This window comes from Ipomoea nil, unplaced genomic scaffold (genome assembly GCF_001879475.1).
Source record: "Ipomoea nil cultivar Tokyo-kokei standard unplaced genomic scaffold, Asagao_1.1 scaffold1834, whole genome shotgun sequence".
In the NCBI taxonomy this organism is placed as follows: domain Eukaryota; kingdom Viridiplantae; phylum Streptophyta; class Magnoliopsida; order Solanales; family Convolvulaceae; genus Ipomoea; species Ipomoea nil.
The window spans coordinates 579312-599028 of NW_017618262.1; the positions used below are offsets into that span (position 1 = coordinate 579312).

Sequence of the window (19717 nt, forward strand, 5' to 3'; positions counted from 1 at the left end):
TATTTAAAATTATTAAATGGGTGCAGTAACCAATGATCATTGGTAAATGGTGTAAAGAAATGATTGCATATTCTGAAAAGATAACCCACAACAATTCAACAAAGATGTTTCGGTAACCCAAAAATGCAAGAAAAAAAAAATAGAGCAAAGCGCCGTCATTTTCAATGGAGAAAAAACAGATTCTTTTTTTTTTTTTTTTTTTTTTTTACCAAAATGTTCTTGCTTTATTATAGAGAAAGATTATCTTTTGTTTGTTCAATTTTTTTCCAATACAATCTCTTATGTTTGAAGTTTCTTATGATTAATGAAGTATTTTGCTAATATATCTTTTTTAAATGTCAGTATGTATATATTTTTTCATTTTCTTATGATTCGACTTCTCTTTTAATGCGTAAACTCTTCTACCTAAGCTTCTGTTTTGATAGCCCTTATGATTTAATGTTCTTGTGATATATTTTGTATTAAGAATAGTAGTCTCTTCTGAATTTTACAAAATCTAGGGGGTCGTGTACCAAAATGGAAAAATGGAGGATTTTCTGGAAAAACAGAGAATTGGAGAGGTGGAAGAATGAAAAATGAAAAAAGGAAAACTTGTTTACCAAAATTCTCTTTCCAAATCCTTATTCCATCTCCATTTTCCACTTTTCTTAGGACTCGTTTGGTTCGCGGAAAATATTTTAAGGGAAGTGGAATTGGAATTCCATGGAAAAATAATTACTAGGAAGATGAATTTCATTGTTTGGTTGGTGAAAAAATAATTACTGGGAATACTAATTCTATTGTTTGGTTAGATTTGGAATTGTAAGGAATAATGAGTATAAAGACCTATATGCCCCTACAAATTAATAAAAGTAATATAATTAAAAAAGAAAGCAAGGGTATAATAGGCAATCTATTCACTTTTTCTTCCCATCTTCCATGGAAAACAAAATATTTGGTCCAACCAAGGATTTTGTTTTCCTCAAATTTAAAGAATTCATTTTCCAATGGAAAATGAATTCCATGAACCAAACACTAAAAAACAACATTTTCCTTCACTTTAAGAAAAATGTTTTTCTTTAGAAAACATTTTCCATGAACCAAGTTACAATCATTGAACTCCCACAAAACTTAACTCTTTTAATTATTACTCCGTACTAAACTTTAGCATAGTTTACGACAAATTTTTTTGTTAGGTAATTTAGATTAAATTCTCACTTAATTTCCACCTAATTTTAAATGTCACTGAATTTCTTAGTTTGGTTGGAAGAAATTGCAATTTCACGGAATTGTAATTTCCTCATTTTTATATAATTAAAAAATCCCATATCTCTCCTGGGATTTTAATTCCATGAATTTTAGGAATAAAAAAAAGATAATCATGAGACAAAATTACCTCTCTTTTTTTAAACTTATAATATTAATGCACACAATAACAATAGACATTTTGGACTTTATACTACTTATTCCCTTTCAATTCTCAATAATTCTATACTGGAATTTAAATTCTCACTTTATTCCCAGTAATTCATCTCTCATGAATTTGCATTTCCTTTCCTCCTCTTCAGCCAAACGCTTCCTAATAGTTTTGCTACTAAACAATAAATCTATAGTAAGTTGAGGAATCTAATTTCTTAATACAATTAAACAATACATTCAAAATCCATTAAACACAATTATTCCTAACCCGTCTTCAATTATTTTTTGTGCTAAAAATCCTTGCAAGAATCCTTCTACTTTGGTAAGAATTTAATACAATTATGTGTGTTGTGTCTTGGTATGATGGATAGTGAAGTATTTCTTATTCTTAAAAATTAAAATGGAATTATTTTAAAAGTTTTATTGCCAAATACTTTGTGCTCAGATGACATGTAGTGACTTCTGACTCTTTGTGCTACAATGTAATATAGTCAGTAGCATTAAAAAAAGAGTTTTATTATATATATACTTCTAAAATTTACTCCAAAAAAAATATAGATATTTTCATTATATAAGGGGATAAAGTACAAATAAGCCACTGAACTATTTGGGAAACAACAATTAAGCTATCGAACTCAAATAACCATCAAATAAGCTATTGAACCCGAAAAAAAGAGCAAATAAGCCATTGAACCCTGAAAAAAAAGAGCAATTAACATTTTTTATAGGTTAACTCCAAGTTTTTGCTGATTGGATTGCCAAATGTTTATTTTATTTACGTTTATTATTATTTTTATTAATATTATCCACTTGGATAGTATTATATTTTAAAATAATTACAATCAAAATAGTTTTATCTTGTCGAGATTTGATTTGTTTATTTATTATTATTTTTTCACTAGATCTTTTGTTTAAAAAAATAATAATAAATAAATAAATTAGATCTAGACAAGACAAAACTACTTTGATTATAATTACTTTAAAATATATTACTATGTAGATGGATTATAATAATAAAAAAACGTAAATAAAATAAATATTTGGTAATCCAATCAGTAAAAACCTGGAGTTAACTTGTTAAAAATGTTAATTGCTCTTTTTTTTCGAGTTCAATGGCTTATTTGGGGTTATTTGAGTTCGATGACTTAATTGCTTTTTTTTCAAATAGTTCACTGACTTATTTGTACTTTATCCCTTATATAAGCCCTAGAAAAAAAATGTTAACATCAAGAATTTGTAATTATTTCAAAAAAAAAAAAAAAAAAAAAAAACCCTTCGCCGTAGGACCGTTTCTTCCGTGCATCCCTCTAAAAATAGTCCGTCCAACCCTCTCTTCCCTTGGTTCATTATATTTCCGGACGTTTATTTTCTTCATCAATCCAACGCTACTTCGATCTTCCATTGCCAACTCTCCATTACTTTGAATCTTTGATTTTCCATTACCGACTCTCCGCTTATTTGATTTTTTCATCGCCGGCTCTCTGTTGCGATCTTCCATCGACGACTCTCCGTTGTTTCGATCTTCCATTGCCAACATGCCATTGTAAGTTTAGTTTTGAAGTTTGATGCATAAGGCTGAATACCCCTGCTTGCACTACAGTTAGTTGAAACCCTTATTTGTTCCTCTTACTGCCATACTATTGTGCAATGATGAGATTATTGTTGGTTCTAATTAAGTTAATAACAGAACATTGATGGAATGAGATGTTTTGAGACGGTTTTGGCTAATGACTGTTCATATTGTATTTCCTTCCTGCCAAATTGATTCATTTCAGGTTCTGCAACTTCCAGCTTTTTTGAATTTTGTTAACCAATGAAATTTTGTATTTCTTCGGTCACATTCTTCTGGGCTCTGGCAAATCCATTCATTTGATGTTCTGCAACTTCTTGCTTATTTGAATTATCTTAACAGATTAAATGTTGTATTTCTTCTGGCAAATTGGTTGATTTGAGTTTCTGCAACTTCCAGCTTGTTTGAATTGTGTTAACCAATAAAATGTTGTATTTCTTCCTTGGGTGTTTCAAGTAATCTAAGCATCTTGTTATTGCAAAATTATCACCCTACCTTCTCAAATGATAGGGTCTGCCAGACTGCGAAAAGAATTCGGCACTTCTAATTTGCCAAACCACGATGCTGCTATTGTTTTGGTGGATGAAACTGGACAAGAGATGAAGACCAGGTACCTTGTTGAAACGCTTGGCCTGTGTGCAGGATGGAGAGGTTTTTTCCCGGCACACAACTTGATTGCTGGGGATGCCTTAGTTTTTCAACTAATTAAACAGTTCAAGAGTACATCAGGAATCGCGAATTCACTATGTGTAATGATTGTGGCCTATGAAATTTGCCAAGTAGTTTGAAACACCAATGTGCAAATACCGTGCTGTTAGGGTGTTAGACAAAGTTATAAGCTGCTGGATATATTTTTGGGGCACTTATCTCCTTAAACCCTAGGTCTTTACATATTTAGCTATCTCAATTTGCATTTAAAGCCATGCATTACCTAAATTTCATACCTTGCTTGACCCTCGCTTTCTCCTCAACGATCCTCAACGAGATTGTGCTGTCACCCCATTGTTGAACGTTTATTTGCTTCAAACCCCATCATCAACTCAATGCTACTTCAATTTTCCATTGCCAACTCTTTGTATCTTCCATCACTGACTCTCCGTTGCTTTACGACTCTCCGTTGCTTTGATTTTGATCTTCCATCTACGACTCTCCGTTCCTTTGATTTTGATCTTCCATCGACGACTCTCCGTTGCTTCGATTTTGATCTTCCATCGACGACTCTCCGTTGCTTCGATTTTGATCTTCCATCGACGACTCTCCGTTGCTTCGATTTTGATCTTCCATCGACGACTCTCCGTTGCTTCGATTTTGATCTTCCATCGACGACTCTCCGTTGCTTCGATTTTGATCTTCCATCGACGACTCTCCGGCTTCGATTTTGATCTTCCATCGACGACTCTCCATTGGCCTTCTGGGCATCACGAATAGCATATTCACTCCGTGTAATGATTGTAGCCTATGAAATTTGCCAAGCAGTTTGTAACTCCAATGTGCAAATGCTGTGCTGTTAGGGTGTTAGACTAAGTTATAAGCTGCCGGATATATTTTTGGGGCACTTATCTTCTGCCTTGAAGGAACTAATCTGAATTTACCTCACTTTTATTCCCTTTCCTTGTTTCAGGTGTATATTGTTTGGGAAAATGACTCAACAATCATTGCTGGTTGATTTTCTACTACGTATGTATTGTTCCTATTGTATTTCTTGTGTCATATTCTTTTGGCTGCAACTTTCATTTTATTTGAATTCTGTTAACCAATGAAATGCTGTATTTCTTCAGTAACATTCTTCTGGCAAATTGGTTCATTTTAGATTCTACAACTTGCAGCTTATTTGAATTGTGTTAACCAGTGCAATGTTTCTTGGCAGTATTTGTACAGGCTAAAGGTGAATTTGTTAAGAGGGAGTTTGGCTGTGTTGATGTAAAATCTTTGGCTATTGTTTTGGTGGATGAAAATGAGAAAGGAATGGAGACCAGGTACCTTGCACACAAAATGAGTTTGCCTCATTTTTCATTCCCTTTCCCTGTTTTAGGTGCACATTGTTAAGGCAAATGACCCAACAAACATTGCTGGTTGATTTTGTACTACATACGTACTGTTCATTTTGCATTTCACTAGTTCTTGTGTCATATTCTTCTTGCAAGTTAGGTCATTTGAGGTTCTGCAACTTCTAAGTTCTATCTTATCTGAATTTTGTCAACCAATGACATGCTCTATTTCTTCAGTCACATTCTTCTGGCAAACTGGTTCATTTGAGGTTCTACAACTTCCAGCTTATTTGAATTGTGTTAACCAATGCAATGTTTCTTGGCAGAATTTGAACATGCTAAACGTGAAGTTGTTAAAGAGGAGGTATGGCTGTGTTGATTAAAACTCCTTGGCTATGAGGAGAGCACAAGAACTTCAAGTAAATCTTTCACCTGAATTTCCTAGTATAGTGAAGTTCATGCTTGATTCTCACGTTACTGGTGGGTTTTGGTTGGTAAGCCCACATGACCATATCTCTTGGGTGTTAAATCAAGTAATCTAAGCATCTTGTTAGTTTTTATTGCCAAATTATGACGGTGCCTTCTGAAATGATAAGTTTCGCCAAATGAATTATGAACTTCTCATCTGCCAACCCAAGATGCTGCTATTGTTTTGGTGGATTAAAGTGGACAAGAGATGGAGACCAGGTACCGTGTGGAAACGCATGGCCTGAGTGCAGGATGGAGAGGTTTTTTCATGGCACACAACTTGATTGCTGGGGATGGCTTAGTTTTTCAACTATTTGAACATTTCAGCAGTATTGAATTCACTATCAGTGTAATAAGTGCGGCCTCTGAAATTTGCCAAGTAGTACACTAGTGTGCTAATAACTTGCTGTTAGCGTGTCAGACTGAGTTATAAGCTGCCAGAGATATTTCTGGGGCACTTATCTTCTGCCTTCAAGGAATTATTATGACTTTGCCTTATTTTTCACCCCGATTCCTTGTTTTTGATATACTTTGTTAAGGCAAATGACTCAACAGACATTGCTGGTGCTATTAGTCTTCTGAACTTAAGTCATTCTGCGCAGCCAATTGAAACTGGTATGTTTTCCTTATTTGTTTTGCATTTAGTAATATTCATAGAAGGAATTACACATCGATATTTTCAAGGACTGAACCTTAACTTTTCTGTTATTCCATAGGGTTTACCACAACCAGGTGATGACACTGCCAAATTATCACCGTGCATTCTCAAATTATAGGGTCTGCCAAAAGATTTCTGCACTTCTCATATGTCAAACCATGAGGTTGCTATTATTTTCGTGGATGAAAATGGAGGCCAGGTACCTTGCTGAAAAGTGTTGCTTGAGTGCATAGATCCTTTCTAATTCAACCTGAAATTACTAGTTTTATGTTAGGAAAGCTATCTTCTAAATTAGGAATGTGTTGTGTATCATCTATAATCTATTTATCTAACCAGTATGGGGAATCTATCTGATTTATGAGTTCTGGTAATGGTAATGATCCTATAATGTTAGCTCCTTTTTTCCATTTATATTTGTCACAACTGCATTTGAGGAAACTTATAGCCATTCCACACATTTTGCTTCAATATTGTATTTCAGGCATACACGGTTGAACTCGAAGCAGAACTCAATCAGTTGAAAGATTTCAAGTATTCTTTGTCCTGATTTGCTACCATAAATAAAGATATAACACTTGAGGCACAAATGTCAACTATCTCTATGTTTGTTCTACACTCATTTTTTTTAAGTACCTGGTAGATTAAAGGAGTCATTATTCCATTATTCTGAAAGGGGACTTCCATGACATTAAAGGGCTTAAGGACAAGTCTGTTACTGCATCAATTTACAACTACACAGAGCAACTATTGGGTTACTATAATTCAAACTCAGGAACAAAATGTAAGAATCAGTTGTTATCATAGTTGAATTATGAAGATTTTGAACTTACTATAGTTGAATTATGAAGATTTTGAACTTACTATTTTTCTTGTTGTAGACAACTTGATAGAAGCACTCATGTTCTTATCACATTTTGTTGGTATGCCCATCAGGTTTGTTTTTCTTTCTCAGCAACCAAGGGAGACTTGCTATAATTACTATAATTAGTACGGAGTATTATTCTTATTACTATTATTACTACTATACTCTTAATATTATTATTATTATTATTATTATTATTAATAATTAATTAATTAATTAATTATTGTTAATTTGTCATTATTAGTATTAGTATAATTAGTATTAGTATTAGTATTATTCTTATTCTTATTACTATTATTAATCTATTGTTACTACTGCTTTCATTATTATTACTTATTATTATTATTAGTATTATTAGTATTAGTATTATTATTATTATTACTTTTGCTATACTGCTATTATTATTATTATTTTATTTTTACTACTACTATTATTACTATTAGGGAATAGGGTCAAATAGTCCCCCGAACATTACTCAAGAGGTTAATTAGGCCCTTGAACTTTCAAAAGGCACAATTAAGCTCTTAAACATATTATTTTAAATTAATGAGGCCCAAAAATCGGTTGGTGACCTATAATTATAGGTCAAAAGGTTTTCGGCGACAACATTCTGGCAAAAAATCGGCGAAACGTTCGCCGGTGTGATTTGGCACGCCGGAGAAGGCAGAGCAACTGCTGGTTGCCTTCCCCGGCGAAGGAGAAGGGTCGCTTTCTCCTTCGCAGGGGTTGCCTTTTCCTTCGCCGTAGAAGGGTCGCCTTCTCCTTGGGAGAAGGCGACCAGATCTGGTGAAGGAGAAGGGGACCTAGGTCGCCTTCTCCGGTGATTGGAGAAGGCAACCAGTTTGGTTGCCTTCTCCGGCGAAGAAGGCAGCCAAATCACACCGGCGAACATTTTGTCGGTTTTTTGCCGGAATGTTGTCGGAGTTTCGTCGGAATCTTTTTGACCTATAATAATTGTAGGTCACCAACCGGTTTTTGGGCCTCATTGTTCTAAAATAATATGTTTAAGGGCTTAATTTCACCTTTTGAAAGTTCAAGGGTCTAATTGACTTTTTGAGTAATGTTCAGGGGCCTATTTGACCCTTTTCCCTTACTATTATTATTACTACTAACAACAATCGTAATTATAATACAATGAATATCAAGTAATTTTAGAGTAACATAAAACTATAGAAGTGACATTCTCTAGTTCCGCCGTTAATCCCTCTCAGTTTCTTAGTCTTCTCCGCCGCTCTCACGCCTTGCACTCTCTAAGTCTCTTAGTGGCTCATTGCCATCTCCGCCTCGACTCTGTCTTTGGCTCTCCAGCTTTCCACCCTCTAGAGTCTCATCGACGCCGAATTGCCCCTCAGTCACTCCCTATGGTAAGTAGAGTCGCCTCTCACCTTTCTTGATTTCTCTTTGCTCTAATCCTATATCTCATCGGGGCTTCAATTTTCTTGATTTCTCTGGTTGGTCCGCTGCAAAGCCAGGAAAGTCTAACAGGTAACCTTTTTCTTTATTAGGTTTTTTTTTTTTTTTGGTAGATATTTTTTTGAAAAATTAAAATTTTAAAAGGTTTTGAAAAATTTTCCCTTTTGTATTTTTGCCGAAGATTTTTTTATAATTTTTTTTTTTCTGAAAATTTTTCCCCATAAGGTTTTTTTTTTTTTTTTTTTTTTTTTTTTTTTTTTTTTTTTTTGTATTCTTGGATTTGTTGCTGAATAGTTCTATAGTTTTTTAATATATATATTTTTTTGTGTGTGTTTAGAAATGAGATATTCATATATTGAAAAGTTTAAGTTAAGAGTTTTTTTTAAAATTTTTTTTTTTTTTACCTGGAATCTTCTGATGTTGTTTACAATTATGCGTATTTTATTCCCTAAACAATTTGCAATTGTTAACATGAATGTAGAATGTTTCTTTTTATTGTCTCTAGGTGCCTATATACATTAATAGAGTTGTTAACTTACTATAGAAGCATGTTTGTGGTATCTTCTTTGTGTTCGGCTTTTTTTAATGGTTAGTTGTCATTTTGCTGTGCTCTATTCTATACCTTTCTTGCACATATCAAAATTTTCTCATCTTGTAGTTTTTTTCATACACATTTTTTATTCTCTATAGGATGATCCTTTTCCTTTGGATGCTTCGCATAGACCAAAAACGCTAAATCAATGGGATAACTATTATGTGTGGAAAGTAGGAGAGAATGAAATCATCTTTCAGAGTGTGTTTTCTACTGCTGGAGCTGCTGAAAAGGGGAGCCAAGTTGAGAAAGGGGGGAGAAGATAGACATTGTTTTCCTTGAGGATTCCTTGGAAGAGGGAATCTTTCTCAAGGAAAACAATGTCTATCTTCCCATTCTCAACTTGGCTCTCCTCCCCAGCAGTAGAAAATTTGACAGTTGATTTCTTTTTCTCTTACTTTCTCGCATAACTTTTTATAATAGATATAGTTGTGGTTTTGGATGTAGATGGAATGCGTAGTTAATTTTTATTTCCATATCTTTTGTCCCCACCTTTGGAAGAATTATCTAAAAACATAATAAGTCTCAATCAAAGTTATACTTCTAATTTATGTCCATGTTTTTAGTGCTAATCATTTTGTACATTGTGCTTTTAGAGTTGTAGTAGTATATAATTTTTTGGACAAAAATACCCTTATCGTTATAACTTCCGTTATCTTTTTCATTATTATTACTCTGTACTTGCATTCATCATATATTTTCTTATATTCTTTACTGATAATAATATTTGTAGACATTATATATTGAATTAATATAATAAATAAATTTGATTAAATAGATTATAATTAGTAACGATTTGTTAGTTATTTTCAACATAAATATTGGGCATATGTTTTTGTGCATGATGCATAGAAAATACTAGTTATATTTAAATAAGTTTGTTTTATTTGGTTGTGGTTAGGGCTTGTTTCAGAAAAAAAGTGAAAGCTATTTGAAAATTATAAATTGTAGAAACAGTGGAGGGAAGCTTTATTTCATATATTGTCTGATTTAGATTCTCCATGTTACAACCATATATATAGGCAATAAGGCATAAAGAAAAGCATGATAAATGCAGAAAACTATTCATCTTCTCAAGGTTATAACGGCCTAGAGAAGAGTAACAGTCTAGAGAAGAGTAACAGTCCTCCTATTTCCAACACTCCCCCTCAAGCTGGAGCATATAAATCAAATGCTCCAAGCTTGTTACAAATGTATTCAATCCTAGGTCCACGAAGAGGTTTAGTGAGAACATTAGCAAGTTGGTCATTTGACCCAACAAATGTGGTAATGATGTCTCCAGATGCAACCTTTTCTCGTATGAAGTGACAATCAACCTCAATGTGCTTGGTTCTTTCATGATAGACAGGATTGGAGGCAATATGCAAAGCTGCTTGATTATCACAAATCAATTTCATATGACCAAGTTTATAGAAATTGAGTTCTGTGAGAAGCTGTTTAATCCCAAATTAGCTCACATATTCCAAGTGCCATTGCTCGATATTCTGCTTCTGCGCTTGAGCGGGCAACACCATTTTGTTTCTTGCTTTTCCAAGAAACAAGATTACCATAGAAAAGAATACAATATCCTGATGTTGATCTTCTATCCCAAGGGCATCCAGCCCAATCTGCATCTGTATATCCAACAACTTCTGTATGTCCATGATCTTTATATAGTAATCCTGTACCTGGAGATCTTTTCAAATATCTTAAGATTCTAATGGCTGCATCCCAATGACTTTGACATGGCTCTTGTAGAAATTGGCTAACTACACTTGCAGCAAATGAGATATCTGGACGGGTGATCGTCAAGTATAGTAGTTTGCCAACTAATCTCCGGTATCTGCTTGGATTGCATAGAGGCTCCCCCTGTCTTGGAAGAAGCTTGACATTTGGATCCATGGGTGTATCGATTGGTTTACAATTTGTCATACTTGTTTCTTCAAGAATGTCTAAAACATATTTCCGTTGGGACACATAGATACCTTTTCGAGATTGAGCAACTTCAATACCAAGAAAATATTTTAATTTCCCAAGGTCTTTTGTCTCAAAATGTTGACACTAAGTATTTCTTGAGCTGTTCTATTCCTTCTGTATCATCTCCTGTGATGACGATGTCGTCAACATAAACCACAAGATATATGTTTTTTCCAAGAACATGTTTATAGAAGACAGAATGGTCGGCCTTGCTTTGGATCATGCCAAATTGTTGGACCACATCACTGAATCTCCCAAACCAAGCACGTGAAGATTGCTTTAACCCATAGAGAGACCGTTTAAGACAACAAACAAGACTTGCTCCTGTCCTAGCCACAAAGCCAGGGGGCTGCTCCATATATACTTCCTCCTTCAAGTCACCGTGTAAGAAAGCATTTTTGATATCCAACTGAGATAACGGCCAGTGGCGATTGGCTGCCATTGAGAGGAAGAGGCGAATAGAGGTGATTTTGGCTACAGGTGAAAAAGTGTCTATATAGTCAATGCCAAATTCCTGTGTATATCCTTTAGCAACAAGCCGAGCTTTAAGTCTATCAACTTGTCCATCTGGACCAACCTTCACATTTTACACCCATCTACAACCAACCACAGTTTTTCCAAGAGGTAAAGAAACTAACTCCCAAGTTCCAGAAGAATCAAGTGCCTCCATTTCATCAATCATTGCTTGCTTCCATCCTGGATGAGTTAATGCCTCCTTGACATTCTTTGGAACAGAAACAGTAGACAAACTAGTAATGAAAGCACAATATGATGGAGACGGTCGCTTTTGTGTGAGAAAATTATAGATAGGATAAGGATTTTGAGTGGACCTTTTACCTATTCGACTAGCAATGGGAGAGTCTTTTTCTGTTGTGGTTTGGGCTATGTTAATGGGAGGCAAAGATGTAGGACATGAATCAATTGGACATCCATCCTCTTGGGAGTTTTGACGGTTGCGTCGTTGATAGGTGTACATAAATGGTGAAACATGTACTTCTTCTTGAATGGTTGGATTTGGTGTAGTTCTTTCGGGAATTTGTATAGTTCTTTCAGGAACATTGTGAGATACATGTTCTGAAAAAGTAGGAACACAGAGAATTTCTGTTTACCTCAATGGGTTCCCCTAGGAAATCAGACTCGCTGGAGATGGAAGAGAAGAAAGGTGTTGTTTAAAAGAATGTAACAACACATGAAGTATAGAAACGATGTGTTTTAGGACAGTAACACCTAAAGCCCTTTTGGAGACGAGAATAACCAATGAAAACACACTTTATTGCCTTAGCATCAAGTTTGTCACGTCCTGGAGAAGAGTCATGAACAAAACAAGTGCACCCAAAGATTCGTAATCGCAGCTTATGGAGAGGTTCTTGTGGGCGCAAGATGTGAAGAGGAATTTTTCCTTGCAATACAGAAGAAGGCATTCGATTTATAAGATAGCAAGAGTGAAGTATAGCATGCCCGCAAAAATTCTTAGGAACCTTGTTATGAATAAGCAAAGTACGGGCTGTTTCAACAAGATGCCGAATTTTCCGTTCAGCAGCACCATTTTGCTGAGGAGTTCTAGCACATGAAGATTCATGAAGTATTCCATGTGATGAAAAGAAAGAAGTGAAAGAGTCAGAAAAATACTCTCTTGCATTATCACTTCGTAAGATTTTGAGAGATACCCCAAATTGATTCAGAATTTCATTGTAGAATTTTTGAAATACATCAAATAATTCAAAACTGTTCTTCATTAAAAAGACCCACATGCACCAAGAGAAATCATCAATGAAGACAACAAAATATGAAAATCCCAAAGTAGATGAAACCCGACATGGTCCCCAAACATCAGAGTGATCTAGAGAGAATGGCGTATTAGCCCTCCTATTCACCCTACTAGGATATGAGGCTCTTGAGTGTTTTCCAAGTTGACATGACTCACACTCTATGGATTTCAAACTTGACAAACTTGGAACAAGTTGTTTTAATTTATTGAGATCAGGATGCCCTAAGCGACAATGGTTAAGGAGAGGTGAAACAGTAGCAGTGCAAGCTATTTTGGTATTGGTAGAACATAAGAGGTGGTAGAGACCTCGTGATTCATTTCCTACACCAATTGTCTCCTTTGTTTGACGGTTCTGAATAATTACAGAATCGGAGGAAAAGGTAACCAGACAATTAAGAGAGCGAGTAAGTTGATTAATTGAGATCAAATTGAAGGGACAACCAGGAATGTAAAGGACAATAGATAAAGATAAAGAATGAATAGTAACTTTTCCAATTCCTATAGCCTTTCCTTTTGACCCATCACCAAATGTAACAGCAAGAAGAGAGCTTGAGAAATTAATATGGGAGAAAAATGAAGGGTTACCAGAGATGTGATCTGTGGCTCCAGAATCCAAGACCCAAACTGATTCGGATTTTAATGTAAGGGCAGTATGAGAGACATTGCTACTGGAAACCTTCCATGTACTGTTCAGAATATTATGTTCTGCCATAATCATCGGAAAAATATGAGAACACTGTAGGGTCGCAGAACAGAAACAAGCTAATCTGGAAATTTTGGCCGGAAAATGTCGCCGGAAAAGGGGTCCACGCGCCGCGCGCCGGCGCGTGACGCCGGGGCTACGACTGTGAGGTGGCGCGTGTGGAGGCCGTTGGTGACCGGAAAAGTTTGGTCAGTGTCGTCGACGCTTCTCTAGGTGGTTTGACACACGAGTTTGTGAAAAGAAATTATCTAGGATGAAAAAATCAAAGAAGGGCAGTAGCAGTGTAAGAACACAGTTCATCTGTGTTTATCTGGAGAAGATTTCAGGCCCCAAAGAAAGGTGGCTCTGATACCATGTAGAAACAGTAGAGGGAAGCTTTATTTCATATATTGTCTGATTTAGATTCTCCATGTTACAACCATATATATAGGCAATAAGGCATAAAGAAAAGCATGATAAATGCAGAAAACTATTCATCTTCTCAAGTTTATAACTGCCTAGAGAAGAGTAACAGTCTAGAGAAGAGTAACAGTCTGCCTATTTCCAACATAAATGTTAAAATGGGAAATGATATTGGGGTAAAATGACTGCCTAATGATGAGATTTTTTTGCTTCCATTCTTGGACTTTTCTTTTGGTCTTTTTGCTTCTAACCTTGAAAACTACAACTTTGTGTTTAATCATCTCTATTAGGACAAGTTGACATATTTCCGGTTAAAAGAACTCTGATAGAGATATGCTCAAATTACTGAAATGTGTCAATGTTATCCGAATGTAATGGATTTGGATAATTTGATTGCATTAAACATTTGGGCCTCCAGTTAGACTCGTTAAATGGTGAAATTAATTCTTGGGCCAATGATAATCTACTACACCAATAAAAGAATATCCTACAAATTGGACTATTATTTGTGTGACCCATATCCTCATTATCTCCCTAAACCCTAGGCCTTTACGTATTTAGGTATCTCACTTCCCATTTTAAGCCATTACCTGAATTTCATACCTTGCTTATCTCTCGCTCTCTCCTCAACGAAATCGTGCCGTCAAGCCATCATCGTACATTAATTTGCATCAAACTCCTTCGTCAACTAAATGCTATTTCAATAATCCACATCGACTCACCACCGCTTTGATTTTCATCGGTGACTCCATTGCTTTGATTTTTCGTCGCCGAGTTTCGCTATGATTTTGTCACCGATTGATTTTCGTCGCCGAGTCCTTTGATTTTTCGTCGCCGAGCGACTCACCCCCGCTTTGATTTTCATCGGTGACTCCGTCGCTCATATTTTTCGTCGGTGGCTTTGATCTACCATCGTTTAGTCTCCATTGCTTCAATTTTCTATCGCCGACTACCTCTTTGCTACTTTTCGAGCCCACTTCTACTACCTGTTTGAGCCATTTACCCCTACACCAAGGTAATTTAAATCTTTTTGTAGTTTGTGTGTCAGTACTAATATATAGAGAATTGATATATTGAAAGTGTAGAATGAGTAACTTTTTGTTGCTTATTACCCTAATTGCTCTATTAGGCATCTCAATTAGTGAATTTTTATTGTTTATTACCCTAATTGCTCTATTAGGCATCTCAATTAATGAATTTTTGTTGTTTATTACCCTAATTTCTCTATTAGGCATCTCAATTAGTCAACTTTTATTGTTTATTACCCTAATTGCTCTATATACCTTTTCTCAAATCTCATTTCTCTTGATCACTTCTTTTTTTTTTTTTTTTTTTTTTTTTTTTGAATGCTATTGACTCTATTATATTGTATTACATTGTAGTATCTCTTGATCACTCACTCCTTAATTAATGGTACATATAGCTATCATACTTCTCACAATTTTAGATAGTCTCATTTCGCAACTCTCTTTCTTCTGAAAGGAAAATATAATACTCCATCTGTCTCATTTTACATGTCATGTTGACTATTCATTCGTTAAACTAACTTTTTCTTATTTGCTTATTTTCTTTAGTATTTTTTAATAATTGTTTTTTAAAAATTTGTGTTTAATAGAACTTTTAATATTGTTTCTAAATATATAAATTTTATATACTTATACTAAACTTAATATTATGAATAACTGATTTTTAAATAAGTTCAGTCAATTCTCGTTAACGAACTAGACACATGAAATGGGACAAATGAAGTGTCTTAACTTTTGTTAGTGTTAGAAGTTCTTGAATGAGAAACTTGGTGATGTCTTCAATTATTGTAGGTGTTTAAAACTTTCTAACAATCTCTTTCTTTAGTAAGATAATTAAGAACAATTACATAGGTGTTATGTGCATATGTGATGGATAGTGAATTGTTTCTCCTTCTTGAAAAAGAAATTGTAGCTATTTTCCAACTTTAATATCAATGTTGAAAATGTGAAATTTTGTTTCCATTTTTTCAATTGGGAGAATGTTTCAATTTGAACACATCAAACTCTATAAGTGTGTTTACTAATTGGAGGAATTCTTCATTTCACTTTTTATTCAACATCTCTTGTTGAGAAAGTATCCTATGAATATTTTGACTTCTTCAAATTAAACAACATTATTCTCTTCTTCTTTATATGAATTTCCATGTCTCTTCTAAAAGTAACATTTTGATCTTGTCATCTTGACATTTTAGCTTCTTATGATAGTTTGTTTCTTCTAGTTTTCGAACTCTTATGGTAGATTGTTTCTTTTGCTTGCTTGGATCTTTAACCAAACAATCTTTTCTGGTTGAATAAGTGTTCTATTTAGACTTTTCTTCTAGAAGACTTTCTGTTTTGTTGTTGTATTCTATTATGATTATGCTATCTCTTTTGTTTGCTCAAATTTTCTGCTAGAGAGCCTCTTCTGTATGAAGTCTCTTCTAATTGATGAACGGTTTTGTTAAGGCTTCTTTTATGAATGTCTGAATATTTTATTTTGCATACTCTTCTTATTAGACCACTAGTAGAGAATTGACCAAAGAAGTGAAATAATACACTTCATTAGTTACAACTCTTTAATATGAAAACTCTTCGAACTAAGCTTCTCTTTTGATAACCTTATGATTTGACGTTCTTATGATATATTTAACCTTAGTTGCCTTGACGCTCTTAGTCAAATATATCTCCAGCTTCTTGAAAATATAAGTTGTGCGTGTTTTTTTTTTTTTTTTTTTTTTTTGGAGATCAAATAAGTTGTGTGTTTAAATACATATACATATAATACTGTTTTTGGAAGAAGAATAGAGGTCAAATAAGATTTGGTTGGATTAATCTTATTTTTTTGATATTCATATTTTATAAGATTTGAATACCTTGGTATGGGAAAAAATTAATCATATCTACTAACTCTGCCAAGAATTAAAATTTTGGCTCAAATGGAGGAAGTGACACAGAATCCCTCTTCCTTCTCCAACATTCATGTCTGCCATACACCATGTTTACGTCTTCCACACATCAAAACTTCCTAAAACTCTGCATTTAAAACCGAATGGTCTTCTTGCCATACCCATTTTCAAACCAGTGTGTGCTTCCCTTTGCCGTATGGCCATTTTTTCCAAGGTTATATACATCTCCATGACTTTTGACTTTCCAAGAGTCAATTAAAAAATAGATGTTTCCGTATGCAATTAAGTTGTGTTCAGAGCTTTATTTTTGGTTATCTGTGTATGGCTTATGAAAATTTGCTTTATTATTTTTTATATATTATTTGTTTTTATGATAGTTTAAAAAGATGAGTTCATTGGCGGCCAATAAGAAGGTGATCAAGAGAAGGTCTCCTACTCCCAAGATGGTTCAGGTAAACATACCTGCAATTGTTGTTTAATTTTTTAAGTTTGATGCATAAGACTGAATACCCCTGCTTGCACTACAATTCGTTGAAACCCTTATACTGTTCCTCTTACTACCTTACTACTGCGGAGTGATGGGATTAGTGTTGGTTCTAATTGAGTTAATAACAGAACTTTGATGAAATGAGATATTTTGAGACTGTTTTGGCTACTGACTGTTCATGTTGTATTTCTTGTGCCAAATTGGTTCATTTCCAATAAAATGTTGTTTAATTTTGAAGTTTGCTTTTTTATTTTTTATTTGTTTTTATACTGTTCATTGTCGATATCCTCTTACTACTGTGCTGTGATGAGATCAGTGTTGGTTCTAGTTAAGTTTTTTTTTTTTTTTTTTTGAAATAGGTTCTAGTTAAGTTAATAACAGAACTTAGTTGAAATGATGAATTTTGAGACTGTTTTGGCTAATGACTGTTTATATTGTATTTCTTCTGTTACGTTCTTCTGCCAAATTGATTCATTTGAGGTTCTGCAACTTCTAGCATGTTTGAATTGTGTTAGCCAATAAAATGTTGTATTTCTCCGATCTGTCACATTCTTCTGGCAAATCAGTTCATTTGAGGTTCTGCAAGTTCCAGCTTATTTGAATTCTGTTAACCAATGCAATGTTCTTGCCTTCTTGGCACTATTTGAGCAGGCTAAAGGTGAAGGTTCTAGGAGGTTGTATGACTCTGTTGATGAAAACTCCTTAGCTATGAGGAGAGCTCGAGAACTTCAAGCAAATCTTTCACCTCAATTTCCTAGTGTAGTGAAGTTCATGCTCCATTCTCATACTACTGGTGGATTTTGGTTGGTAAGCCCAAATGCGTCATCATATCTGTTGGGTGTTAGGTTAGATAAAGTAATCTAAGCATCTTGTTATTGCCAAATTATCACTGTGCCTTCTCAAATATAATGATAGGGTCTGCCAAAAGATTTCAGCACTTCTCATCTGCCAAACCACAATGCTGCTATTATTTTGGTGGATGAAAATGGAAAAGAAATGGAGACCAGGTACCTTGCAGAAAGGCATGGCCTGAGTGGAGGATGGAGAGGTTTTTCCCAGGAACACAACTTGATTGCCGGGGATGTCTTAGTTTTTCAACTAATTGAACCTTTCAAGCTTAAGGTATCCCCATCAACCCTGCAAGTAGTTTGCAGCACCAATGTGTGAATATCGTGCTCTTAGCGTGCCAGACTGATAAGCTGCTGGAGATATTTATTGGGCACTTATCTTCTGCCTTCAAGGAATTAAACTGAATGCCTCATTTTTACTCCCTTTGTTTTGTTTTAGGTGTACATTGTTAGGGCAAATGACTCAACAAACATTGCCTGTGCTATCAGCCTTCTAAATTTTAGTCATTCTGCACAACCAATTGCAAGTGGTATGTTTCCCTTGTTTCTTTTGCTGCATTTAGTAATATTCGTAGAAGGCACTTCAAATCAATAATATAATATTCATTAGGACTGAACCATAACTTTTCTGTTATTCCAGAGGGTTTACTGCAGGAAGGTGATGATATTTAGGAGAATGTATGTGTTGGGATTCATGATGCTGCAGATCAGATAACAGCATCAAGGTGATGATAAACCATAATTTGGCTTAGTAGTGCACCTCATTTAATCTCAATTTGCATTTTGCCTGGATCTTAAGGTCATTGAGATGAAAATCGCTCCTAATTGAAGTGTTTTTTATTGTAAGTAAAGAAGATTGTGGGAATGCGTGAACGGGCAACGGAGGCAATTTGCAAGTGAAAATGAGTCAATTAAGGAAGCACAAAACGAGGGGCATAAGGGTACGAACCAAGTCAAGGAGTGGAATAGGAGCTTAGGCGAATGTCAGGGATGTTCCCGGTCGAGGTCATGGCCGGGAGGGCGACTGTGACTATCCCAGAGAACTTTTTGACTCCCGGCCTCACGCTGACGCTCACGGCAGCGAGTGTCAGCGGGAGCCTGGGAATCAGAAAATTCTCTGGGAAGGTCACTCTCACAATCGGGAGGTAGACCATGACCATGTGTCAAGAATTTGCTGATTTGGTTTCTTTGGCACGAATTGAAGGGTATAAATAAGTCTAGGCGGTTATTTTTAGATCACTTTTCATTTTTAGCTCTCTCTAACTTTGATGAAGAAATGAACTTTCATTTTGGTTTCAAATTCAAGATTGTGTTTTCCATTGTTATTGAGCTCTTTTGTTATGGATGCTATATGTCATTTGAATTGCAATGTTAAATAGTGTAATGGCTCAATGATGGTTCTAGTTGTGAGCTTGGTGATTTATATGGACTCTTGCATAATTTGGCCCAATTATGCAAGATGTACATGGATAAGGTGTTGTCACTATGAGAATGAAACAACATCATAGACACACCTCTCACTAGTCCAACTTTACTTAAAAGAGAGTTGGAAGCAGATGTGAACACATCGTATTCGATGAATTACTTCAATTAGTTTGAGTCGCCATGGGAATGAAGCTTAAAGCTTAATTGAGATGGACATTGGCACTTATTAGTTCCCTTGTTGAGACATTGCATGGCCTCTTAGGAAACT

At 34.9% G+C, this 19717-nt stretch overlaps 1 protein-coding gene across 1 annotated transcript; it reads left to right on the plus strand.

The window, feature by feature from the left end:
* Nucleotides 1-6843: 6843 nt before the first annotated feature.
* On the plus strand, nucleotides 6844-19347 carry LOC109192769 (B3 domain-containing protein Os03g0184500-like). The gene is made up of 9 exons (XM_019343470.1): nucleotides 6844-6863; nucleotides 6961-7015; nucleotides 8156-8308; nucleotides 17067-17141; nucleotides 17828-17983; nucleotides 18092-18298; nucleotides 18464-18554; nucleotides 18665-18749; nucleotides 18871-19347. The coding sequence occupies exons 3-8, from the start codon at nucleotides 8306-8308 to the stop codon at nucleotides 18694-18696; spliced, it is 564 nt and encodes a 187-aa protein (XP_019199015.1). The 5' UTR covers nucleotides 6844-6863; nucleotides 6961-7015; nucleotides 8156-8305; the 3' UTR covers nucleotides 18697-18749; nucleotides 18871-19347.
* The last annotated feature ends 370 nt before the right edge of the window (nucleotides 19348-19717 follow it).